Source organism: Sinocyclocheilus anshuiensis, unplaced genomic scaffold (genome assembly GCF_001515605.1).
Source record: "Sinocyclocheilus anshuiensis isolate Anshui unplaced genomic scaffold, SAMN03320099.WGS_v1.1 scaffold1962, whole genome shotgun sequence".
NCBI lineage: Eukaryota > Metazoa > Chordata > Actinopteri > Cypriniformes > Cyprinidae > Sinocyclocheilus > Sinocyclocheilus anshuiensis.
Genome location: NW_015544290.1, coordinates 97,997 through 108,855, shown reverse-complemented (window position 1 = coordinate 108,855; position 10,859 = coordinate 97,997). Strand labels below are relative to the sequence as shown.

The 10,859-nt window shown below is 42.5% G+C and overlaps 1 protein-coding gene across 1 annotated transcript in view; it reads left to right on the top strand.

The window, feature by feature from the left end:
- Positions 1-7,521: 7,521 nt before the first annotated feature.
- Positions 7,522-10,859, top strand: part of LOC107698060 (tetraspanin-2-like) — an 8,012-nt gene continuing 4,674 nt past the window's right edge. The window contains exons 1-6 of the mRNA XM_016498978.1: positions 7,522-7,629; positions 7,814-7,892; positions 9,745-9,847; positions 10,198-10,295; positions 10,570-10,644; positions 10,714-10,815. Of these exons, the coding sequence (XP_016354464.1) occupies positions 7,833-7,892; positions 9,745-9,847; positions 10,198-10,295; positions 10,570-10,644; positions 10,714-10,815 (438 nt within the window). The 5' untranslated portion in view covers positions 7,522-7,629; positions 7,814-7,832. The remainder of the gene's footprint in view (positions 7,630-7,813; positions 7,893-9,744; positions 9,848-10,197; positions 10,296-10,569; positions 10,645-10,713; positions 10,816-10,859) is intronic.

Below are 10,859 nucleotides of genomic sequence, written 5' to 3'. Positions count from 1 at the left end.
TTGCAGATGTAAATGCATACGTCAAATAGACGTCTCTGTGATGTATGTGTGCTAACGTGAAATACTGAGGAAAAGTGAGTTAAAACTGACCATTACTACGTTTTTTTTCCTTTTGTTTTTTGAGTTTGTGGTCTAGATTATGTCGTCTGCAACGTTGGAGGTGTATTTTGGAGTCGTGTCTTGTGATCGTCGTCGTACGGGTGATAACATAACAGGTAAGCAAGTTAACATCAACTAATCAGCAGAAGTGAGCTAGTTGAGAAGGCAAATGATTAAATTAACATAATAACAACAAAATAAGAACTGTCAAAAGAAACAAACAAGAAAAGAGTCAGAAAGAGCCACTCCTCAGAGAACTATCCCACAGGGAGTGCCTACCCCAAATAACATATTACTCTCTTAAATACTCAGACTAATGATCAATTAACAGGGTGACAACCAATCAAAATCTTCCATGCTCTGCTCCAATAGGATCAGGAGACTCAGGGTCGTCACACTTCCCACTCCAAAAGGAGGTTCCCTACAGAACCGACAAAAGGTAAGCAGATAATTCCATAGCACGAGATGTTAGTGGCACTTGCCAATAACCTTTCAGGAGATCGAATTTGCTGACAAATTTTGCAGAACCCACACGGTCTATACAGTCGTCAATTCTGGGCAAAGGGAAACAGTCAGGCTTTGTCAAAGAGTTACGTTTCCTGTAATCAGTGCAAAATCGATAAGAATTTACTATAGTAAACACTCAATTTACAGTTACAGGCAGTTCATCATTGAATTCAGTGATGTCATCACCCAGCTCAGTTCAGTTTAAATAGTCTCTGTGCAATCAAGTCAACGATATCGCTGGAAATGAAGTGTCCCCAACTAAGCAAGCCAGAGGCGACAGCGGCAAGGAACCAATACTCCATCGGTGACAGAATGGAGAAAAAACCTTGGGAGAAACCAGGCTCAGTCGGGGGGCCAGTTCTCCTCTGGCCAGACAAAACCAGCAGTTCAATTTCAGGCTGCAGCAAAGTCACATTGTGCAGAGGACTCATCTGGTTCCTGTGGTCTTAGATGCCATTTTTCTAATGATGTAGCAAGTACATCGGGTGTTATGGGGAGTGTTCTAGGTTCCAGTTGTCCTATTTAATGCAATCCTTTAACGGATTTGAATATTAGAAATGTGTTAGTGTGTTATGTGTAAGCCAGGTTAAAGAGATGGGTCTTTAATCTAGATTTAAACTGACAGAGAGTGTGTCTGCCTCCTGAACAATATTAGGTAGATTGTTCCAGAGTTTGGGTGCTAAATAGGGATCTGCCGCCCACAGTTGATTTTGATATTCTAGGCATTATCAAAGTGCCAGAGTTTTGAGAAGGCATCGGACGTGGAGGACTAAAATGCAACAAGAGGACCTAACCCTAACCCTAACAAGAGGGTTATATTAACTAGTGATCTTTCATAACACACATACAAAACAGTATACAATTCAAAAGACAATATACAAGAACAGTAATGGTATACACAATGTCCTGAGGAGATGTGTGTTCATTCACAGAAAGGTTTTCTTATGAAAAGAGAAAAGTCCGTTTTTATGGGCATTGTGTGTCTTTCCTAAGGGTAAATTAATTGTGAGTTGTGCTCTGCCCGCATTCCTTTGAGCAATAAAACTAGTGTTATCAGATGGTTTGTCTTTGATTGCCATGGAACCAGAGGCCTGTTCTGCCCTTTTGAGGTGTTAGTTGCATTTCGGGGGAAGGTTCCATAGACCCTCATAGTTGGCCCTTTGGTTAGGTGAAGGGGGCATTAGAGATTATTTGTTAAATATAACAAATAGTTGTGTGTCTGATTGGTCCAAATGCTACAGGTGTAGTAGAGCTGTATTAGAGGAGTATTAGAGGTGGATTAGAGCTGTCTTAGAGGTGTATTAGAGCTGTATTAGGGGCGTATTAGAGCTGTATTAGAGGTGTGTTAGAGCTGTATCAGAGGTGTATTGGAGCTGTATTAGAGGTGTGTTAGAGCTGTATTAGAGCTGTATTAGAGGTGTATTAGAGCTGTATTAGAAGTATTAGCGCCGTATTAGAGGTGTATTAGAGCTGTATTAGAGGTGTATTAGAGCTGTATTAGAGGTGTATTAGAGCTGTATTGGAGCTGTATTAGAGGTGTATTGGAGCTGTATTAGAGGTCTATTAGAGCTGTATTAGAGGTGTATTAGAGCTGTATTAGAGGTGTATTAGAGGTGTATTAGAGGTGTATTAGATCTGTATTAGAGGTGTATTAGAGCTGTATTAGAGGTGTATTAGAGGTGTTTTATAGGTGTATTAGAGCTGTATTAGAGCTGTATTAGAGGTGTATTAGAACTGTATTAGGTGTATTAGAGCTTTATTAGATGTGTATTAGAGGTGTATTAGAGCTGTATTAGAGGTGTATTGGAGCAGTATTAGAGGTGTATTAGAGCTGTATTAGAGCAAAGGAAACAGCAAATCAGAATATCAAAATGATTTCTAAAGGTATTAGGTGTACTAGAGGTGTATTAGAGCTGTATTAGAGGTGTATTAGAGGTGTAGTAGAGCTGTATTAGAGGTGTATTAGAGCAAAGGAAACAGCAAATCAGAATATCAAAATGATTTCTAAAGCATCATGTGACTGGAGTAATGCAGCTTTGAAATCACAGGAATAAATTACAGATTAAAGTACCGGTATATTAAAATAGAAAACAATTATTTTAAACAGCAAAAATATTTCACAATATTACTGCTTTTGCTGTATTTTGGATCAAATAAATGCAGGCAAAAACTTTGGCCTGGCAGTTTAGGTATGCTTGGGCTGTTATAAATGTTTTTAAAAAATAATTTATATACTATAGAGTTGTTTGGGGTGGGGATAAATCAAGGGGTTGAGGGTCTGTCCATGTAAACTTCATGAAGTGGAACAGCAGCGAAGGGCAAGTGCTTCGGGAAGTTCACTAGAGCGTGTCTAAAAGTGGAGTGGAACACAGACGCATTCGTGTGAAGGTTACTCTCTAGAGGAGTCAGATTTTTACTTAATTACTGCAAATCTGATCGCACCACACAACTGAAAAACATCCAAAAACACCCAAAATAAAAAGCAAAACGTTTTATCGACTGAATATTTAAACTCTGAAAGTGGTGTAGGAGGTAAAAGCCAGAACTCACCGAATCACAGAAATCACTGGATGTTATCTGTGGGCTCCATGACATCAGACAGACGGGACAGGAACCTAAACGAGTTTAGAGATGAACACATTCGAGAATTAGGCAGATCTCTGTTAATCACATTATAGTCACGCTCTACATATCATGATCCACCGAGCTCTGAAGCGCACAAACATCAGTTTCAGTCCTTCTGAACAAACCTATTTCAGAGTAAACCACATTACCAAAGCTACCTTTGGGGAAATGAAAGTAAAAGCCAGAGGAAACTGGCATGTCTGCGCTCCCTGAACAGAACACATGATCTAGAACATTTCTAAACTGAATCCAGTCTCAGTGATCACAGTCCTGACATGGAGAAAGACACACAACACTGGGCTCCTGACTAAAACCAACTTATTTTTCAAGTTATTTTTCACACTGAGAAAAAATAGCAGCCTTTTTGACAACTGCACATCTCTGCCTCAAGAATGGCCACCAGTAAAAAAATCCTTGTAGATGCATTAAAACGCTCGACGATGATATATGTTAGCCATGCATTCTACTTTTATTTATTTTTTATTTTATTTGTTTATTTGACAGCGACAATGCACGTCAATAACTCATAAATGTCCAGAAGGCTATTTTGCATCTGCAGTCTCTGGACAGTTGGTAAAAATGTCACCCTAAGAAAATATGAAAGAAATAATCTATACATAACACACATATGATGATGATGATGATGGCAGAGTTACAAAACGAAGACATCTCAATTTAGACTCCAACTATGATATGTTATGGGCATCTATCAAGGCTTTTCAGGGAAAATTTCCTTTTCTGCTAGACTTAAAAATAATTATCTTGACCAAGTAACAGTATTAGAAAGAAGTGTGGAATTAGAAAGAGTATGAGGTCACAAATCGTCCAGTGTTACACAACAAAACAAGCTAAATGTGGAAGTAAGGGCTGACTCACTGATCTGCTTCACAGAAGAGCAGAATATCTCGTGCATATTACAAAGCATGCAGCTCCTTGTATGTGCAAACAGACCTGTCAATAAAGCTCTTTCTGATAAGTAGATCACAGAAGGAAGTTGTTTGTGTTAGATGCAATAAACAAGCATGAGCTGAATCAATCTGTGACTTTATTCACAGGCCTCAGCGCAAACTGCGTGTGAACCAACACAACAACGCCACCACAGGATACAGGCCATATATGGCATTACACTGTGTAACATCTCCCTTTCTTTAAAGAATTGCCACACTCCACTAAGAACCCCCTCCCTCCATTAACAACCCCAACTCCCAACATGAACTCAAAATTACTAGCTAAATTTATGCTTTGTAATACTACTAACTGAACTGCTTTACTGATGCCCTAGTCTGTCTAAGACACTAAGAAGGACTCACAAATCAAGTCTCTGTGGTGGCCGTGACTGACGGCCGCTGCGAGTAATGATCGGGGTTCCCAGTGGTGATGGTTTGTTAGCCACGGTCAGTCTTCGTTCCTGAATTTGCCCTGGCTCACACTCTGTGATGTCCGATGTGTCATCCTCTCTGATTGCCGTTTCACTGTAGCTAGCCACTGAGCCCTGCCTGCTCTCCTTTATCCCTGCCTCTTGGTGATTAAACTGGTCGGAACGCTCAGCCCTCCGCAAATCCACACGGTTGCGCCTGTATAATGTGCCATCCACATTCACAACATAAGACCGCGGATTCATCTTTCCTAAACACTGGCCTCCCCGCCACCGACCCGTGCAGTCTCCAGGCAGGGGTTTCATTCTGATGCGTTCGCCGACATTTAGCTCTGGGAGGTCTTTGGCTCTCGCGTCATAATGGAATTTTGTTGTACGCCGTTTCCACCTCAATTTCTCCGAAACTCCTTCTACCACCTTGGGGAAAAGCAAACTGTTTGCCATGGGAAGTCCCGTCCTAAGTCTACGGGACATGAGTCGCTGTGCGGGACTGCTGTCTAATCCTTCTGTGGGCGTGTTTCGCCAGTGGAGGATTGCTAGCCATGGATCAGACCCGTAGAGTTTTGCTCTCTCACATAGCGATTTCACCATCTTCACTGCCGATTCAGCCTTTCCGTTAGATTGGGGGTGCTGGGGTGAAGATGTGACATGAACAAACCCCCACTGTCCCGCGAAGTTTCTGAACAGTTCACAAGTGGATTGCGGCCCGTTGTCAGTGATAACCTGATCTGGCTTCCCGTAACGTGCAAGCTGAACTTTACAGCGTGTAATGACTGTGTCTGCTGTCAGATCTGGCAGCTGATCAATTTCCCAGTAATCCGAGTAGTGGTCCACTATTATAAGAAATTCCCTGCCACCGTACGCATACAGGTCCATACTCACAATTTGCCAGGGGCGGACAGGGATCTCATGGGACATCATCGTTTCCCTTTGCTGCTTGTGCGCGTACTCGTTACATGCAGAGCAGTTGGCCACATAACCTTTTATCTCGGCCAGAACAGCGTTTCCTTTGCCTGTCTGTAACAGGCCTCTCCTCCAATATGAGTGGCATGAATGCGAGTCAGCATTTCTGCTCTCAGTGCTTTCGGTATAATAACGCTTTGACCTCTGAATAGCACACCATTCTGAATGTTCAGTTCATCTCTGAAGGGCCAGTACTCGCGCACCGAGAGCGACACATCTAGTTAGCACGATCTTTGCCAGCACCTGCAAAGCGTCGTCAGCTTTTGTCTCATTAACAGCCTTCACACCCTGTGGTGTCGGCATTGCCAGAACAGCTTTTGTTTTTTCTGGGTCGATCCGTAAGCCTTCTGCTGATAATATGTGCTTAATACGCTTTCAGTTTGAATTGCAACTTTTTCTCGCTCAGTCGGAGTTTCACGGCTCTGCAGCGTTCCATTAGTGCACGGAGATTTTTGTCGTGATCTAACTCGGCTTCTGCGTCCGAGTCACCGCAGCCAACGACCAGTATGTCATCCGCGATGGGCTCTATGCCTCTGAGTCCCATTAACAGCTCGTGTTGCTTGCGTTGATAGATTTCAGGTGCCACCGGAACGCCGAAAGGCAGTTTACACCATCTCATCCGCCCCCGTGGTGTCCAGAAAGTTGTCATTAAACTGCTCTCATTGTCCAGTCTGCAGTGTAAAAAAGCATCACGAACGTCCGCCAGTGTGAACAGACGTGCTTTGGGTAGTTTATACAGAATGTCCTCCAGTGTTGGCATGTGGTAATGCGATCTTTGTAGTGCTTGATTCAGGTGTTTTGGGTCTATACATATCCTTACCATGTTGCTGATCCATGGGGTAGGTTCAGTGACAGATGTGATGTGTGCCCATCTCTCATGTACTTATCGAGCTGCTCTTTTACTCTGGCTTTCAAGGCCACTGGAACGTTCCGTGGTGCGCATTGTCGACATTCGTTGCGCCACATTGCTGCCGCTCTCACCTTTTTGGGCTTCTCAACTAACCCAGTAGCTAGTTCATAGTCCTCGAATTCCGCTCTGAAATTATCCCAATTTTTGGATACATCCCCAGACATCGGCATGCCCTCGGGAGCGGGAATGCTGTTCAAGGCCATGTTCAGGATTTAGTGGCCACTTCTGACACCATGTTTGTGTGAGATGCAATAAACAAGCATGAGCTGAATCAATCTGCGACTTTATTCACTGCACGTGACTGCGCGTGAAACAACACAACAACGCCACCACAGGATACAGGCCATGTATGGCATTACACCGTGTAACAGAAATAGACTGACCTGGCTTCTTATTTTTACCTTTGCTTTTCAGAACTGACTGCAGATAATGTCCCTGAAGCTGGAGCGTGGTCCCAATCACAGATGTGGCTAAATACATTCCATGCACACCCACTGTAAAGTTATTCACAGAGCACATGTAATCACATGCATATGTAAGCCAGAAGACGGGAAAGTTAGGCTGTGACTGTGGCAAAGAAACGGAAACCCCCTCATGAATTGGCTTCATTCATTATTGGAGATATTCTTACATCTGAAACTATCATCTGCAGGGACCAATCACGCGAAACCTGAACTGGATTCCACACTCACAATGGTTTTTACGGTTTCATCTGCTGCTATTATTTCTGTTCTTATTTTCAGTACTTATTCTGTTGTTTTATTTTTGATATTTTTTGGGTGTGGGAAGGGTGGAGGTTTGTCAAATATGCTTTCTTTCCTTTATTACCATATGTTTTTGCATACTTTACCACACACTGCACTACAAAAAGAAGGACAGACAGAAACAAACATGGCTGCCAAAGGACGAGAGTCTGTGGAGATTCCTCGAATGAGACTGGATGGTTTCAGAGGAAACCTGTGGGCGATGGTTTCGTTTCTGCGCTACTGGAACTCTCTGGCTCCGCTGACGTCACTGGAGTGGCGCACCAAGGAGCTTGTGCCTCGCGAGCACACACACACACACACACACACACACACACACGCACAGCAAGAGAGAGAGAGAGAGAAGCAGCACGCCAGCGCTCCTCAACTCCTAATTACTGAGCAAGGCAAGTTTATTTATCTTTATCACACCAACTGTGGCCGTTCAGTGCTATGCGTTACATTGTCACGCCTCTCAAATTCTGTGCTCTAACTGATTTAAACATAATACAAGCCGGGTCATTATTTTTGTTAAAAGGAATGATGGTTTGTATTAGTCCATTAAGAGATTGCTATGCTGTTTTGTTGCAGAGAAATCAATCGGTTCGCCATGGACGGGTGCGCGCAGATGTGTAAATGTTTCCTGATCCTGTTTAACATTCTCTTCGCTGTGAGTATTAATATTTACTCCTCTATATACAATACTCATAGACGTAATGCAGATGAGCAAACACTCTCAGTGTTCAGCGTGCTGGTGTTTCTGAGAGCTGTGCTGATTGTCACAGCAGTTATTCCAGTGTTCAGTGTTCAGTGTGCTGTAGGGATGTGCATCTCATGACTGAGGCCGATACGATACGCATCTCGATGCATAGCCAGCAACAACATGATACATTACAGATACATATGAAGCAGCTACCGATGCGATGCGATACGATTCACCCCTCGATTCAACACAATGCAATACGATGCAATGCAGAAAATATGATCACTTTTAATGCCTCGAGGCCTGTTTCATAAGACAGGTTAACCAAATAAGCCAGGCTTAAAAATATTTTTACTATTTAAAATAACTGCTTTCAATATATTTTAAAATGATTGCTGTGATCAAAGCTGTATTTTCAGCATCATTACGCCAGTCTTCAGTGTCACATCCTTCAGAAATCCTTATAATATGCTGATTTACCGCTCAATAAACCTTTTTTTAATTATTATTATTATTATCAATATTTAAAACAGTTGAGTACATTTTTTCAGGATCATTTGATGAATAGAAAGATCCAAAGATCAGCATTTATGTGAAATAAAAAGCTTTTGTAACATTATAAACTATACCATTCAAAAGCTTAGAGTCAATATAATTATTATTTTTTGGAAAAGAAATGATAGAAATGAACACTTTTATTTAGCAAGGATGCTTTAAATTGATCAAAAGTGATGATAAAGACATTTATAATGTTACAAAAGATTTCTATTTCAGATAAATGCGGTTCTTCTGGACTTTCTATTCATCAAAGATACCTGAACAAATTCTACTCGGCTGTTTTCAACATCATAATAATAATATTGTCGCAATCATATGTTTAATGTCTTCATGTTTCCAAACGTTTCTGTTTTTCTGTGAAAAGTAAACAACCGTTTTCATACAGCGATAGCTGGAGGCTTTTGTCCATATTAGGGATCTCCTGGTACGACTTTCTGCGCGAGAGTCGTACGACATTCTGCGCGAGAGCACCCTCCGGCTTTGAGTATGAATGAAACATACACTGCACGGAGTGTTTAGCGCTCCGCGATGTTCATCTCGCCTTAATCTGGGTCCGAATAAAACATCAGATCATGCACAGACTATCCTGTCTCTTTGAATTGAAATCTACATTTAAATCTATTTAAAACACTTGCCCGAAAAAGTGCGGGTGACGAATTTACGTGATATTAAAAGTCGGGGGGACACGTCCCCCGCGTAATCTACGCCCCTGCAATAGTCCCTTTACAGTTACTGCTTTCATAAAAATACACTTATATGTAGGTTTAAAATTCTACAAAAGACACATTTAATGTCCAACAACAAATATTTAATCAAAATGTATATTTTACTCAGAATTATTGCGCTCCGTCTGTTTAGTGTGCATGCGTGCAGCTGCGCTCGTTGCTCTCGCGTGCCTCGCCCACTCCTGACAGCAAAATGGATATGTTTGCATGACTTTCTAACATTTACAGATGAAGAATATACCTGTGACACTGAGGAAAACACAACGTCTCAAATGCATTAAACAGCACAGTTATTCCAGTGTTCAGTGTGCTGGTGTTTCTGAGAGCTGTGCTGGACTGAATGTTTATTAGGAACATTGTTCGCACTTTGCAGACGGTCCCTTGGGACTTGTCTCTCAGTGCGTTGAGATCAATGCATTTTATACAGAGGTTCCGGAAAAGTCGAATCTGAATATCTTGCCAACTTTCCAGTGTTTTATTCCAGTGTGAATGCACGGCTGCTGGTGTTTCTTAGAGCTGCGCTGGATGTTTTTCAGCTGGTGGGGCTCGGTCTGGTGGCTCTGGGAATGTGGCTCCGGTTCGGCGCAGAGACCCGAGGGTTCTTCGACATCGATCTGAGCACCACACAGTTCAACATCGGTGTGTTCTGCTGCTGTTTCTGTCTGTGGAGTTTCACGTACATCTTAGAGACGTCTATTTGACGTCTGCAAGACGTATTTTTTAGAGTGTTTGCTCATCTGCTATACGTCTACAGGACGTGTCCTATCAGATGTCTTCAGGATGTTTATGGTTTAGAATGTATGTAAAACAGACGTCTGCCAGATGTTTGTACACCGCAGATGCTTTCCAGATCGAGAGATCTTTAACAGACGTCTCGCAGATGTACGTGTGCTATCTGGGAAACCATAAACATCTTAAAGACATCTAATAGACACCATCGCTTCATGTTGAGATGCGTGATATCTAGCCGTGACTCTGTGTGTCTGCAGGAGTGATGGTGCTGGTGGTCACGGGGGTCCTGATGCTGCTGGTGGCCATCATCGGTGACTGCGGCGCCTGCAACAACAGCAAACCAGCTCTCGGCGTGGTGAGCATCGCTGCAGAAACAACCGCATTTCAGAAGAATCAAAACAAAGCTGTTAAACACCTTCACAATACAGAAGGACAAAACTCTCATTCGTTCCTAAACCTGTAAAACGTAAACCTCCTCTAATGTCACTGGCCAGTTCAACACTACAATGCAACTCTTCTTTCCCTCGTGCATATCTGAGGAAACACTTCTGTTTCAAAATTACAATAGAGAGCTTTTTCCAAATGAGATGAACTAGGTTTATAAACATTTCTGTTTTTCTGGGGTTCAGTTTTCTGGCCTGCTGACCGTTCTGATCATCATTGAAATCGCAGCCGGTGTGATGGCCTTCATGTGGAGCGACCGGGTAAAACACACACACACAGAGGTGTTTATATAATAGAGCTGGTTTTAATGTGTGTGTGCTGTGTTGCAGGTGTCAGACGAGTTGGTGAACTTCTACGCCACCATCTACGCTCAGTATCTCAACACCAGGAGCCCCGCTCAAGCCGTCACCCTCGAATTATTCAACAACGCTGTAAGATACACACACACACACACACACACACACACACACACACA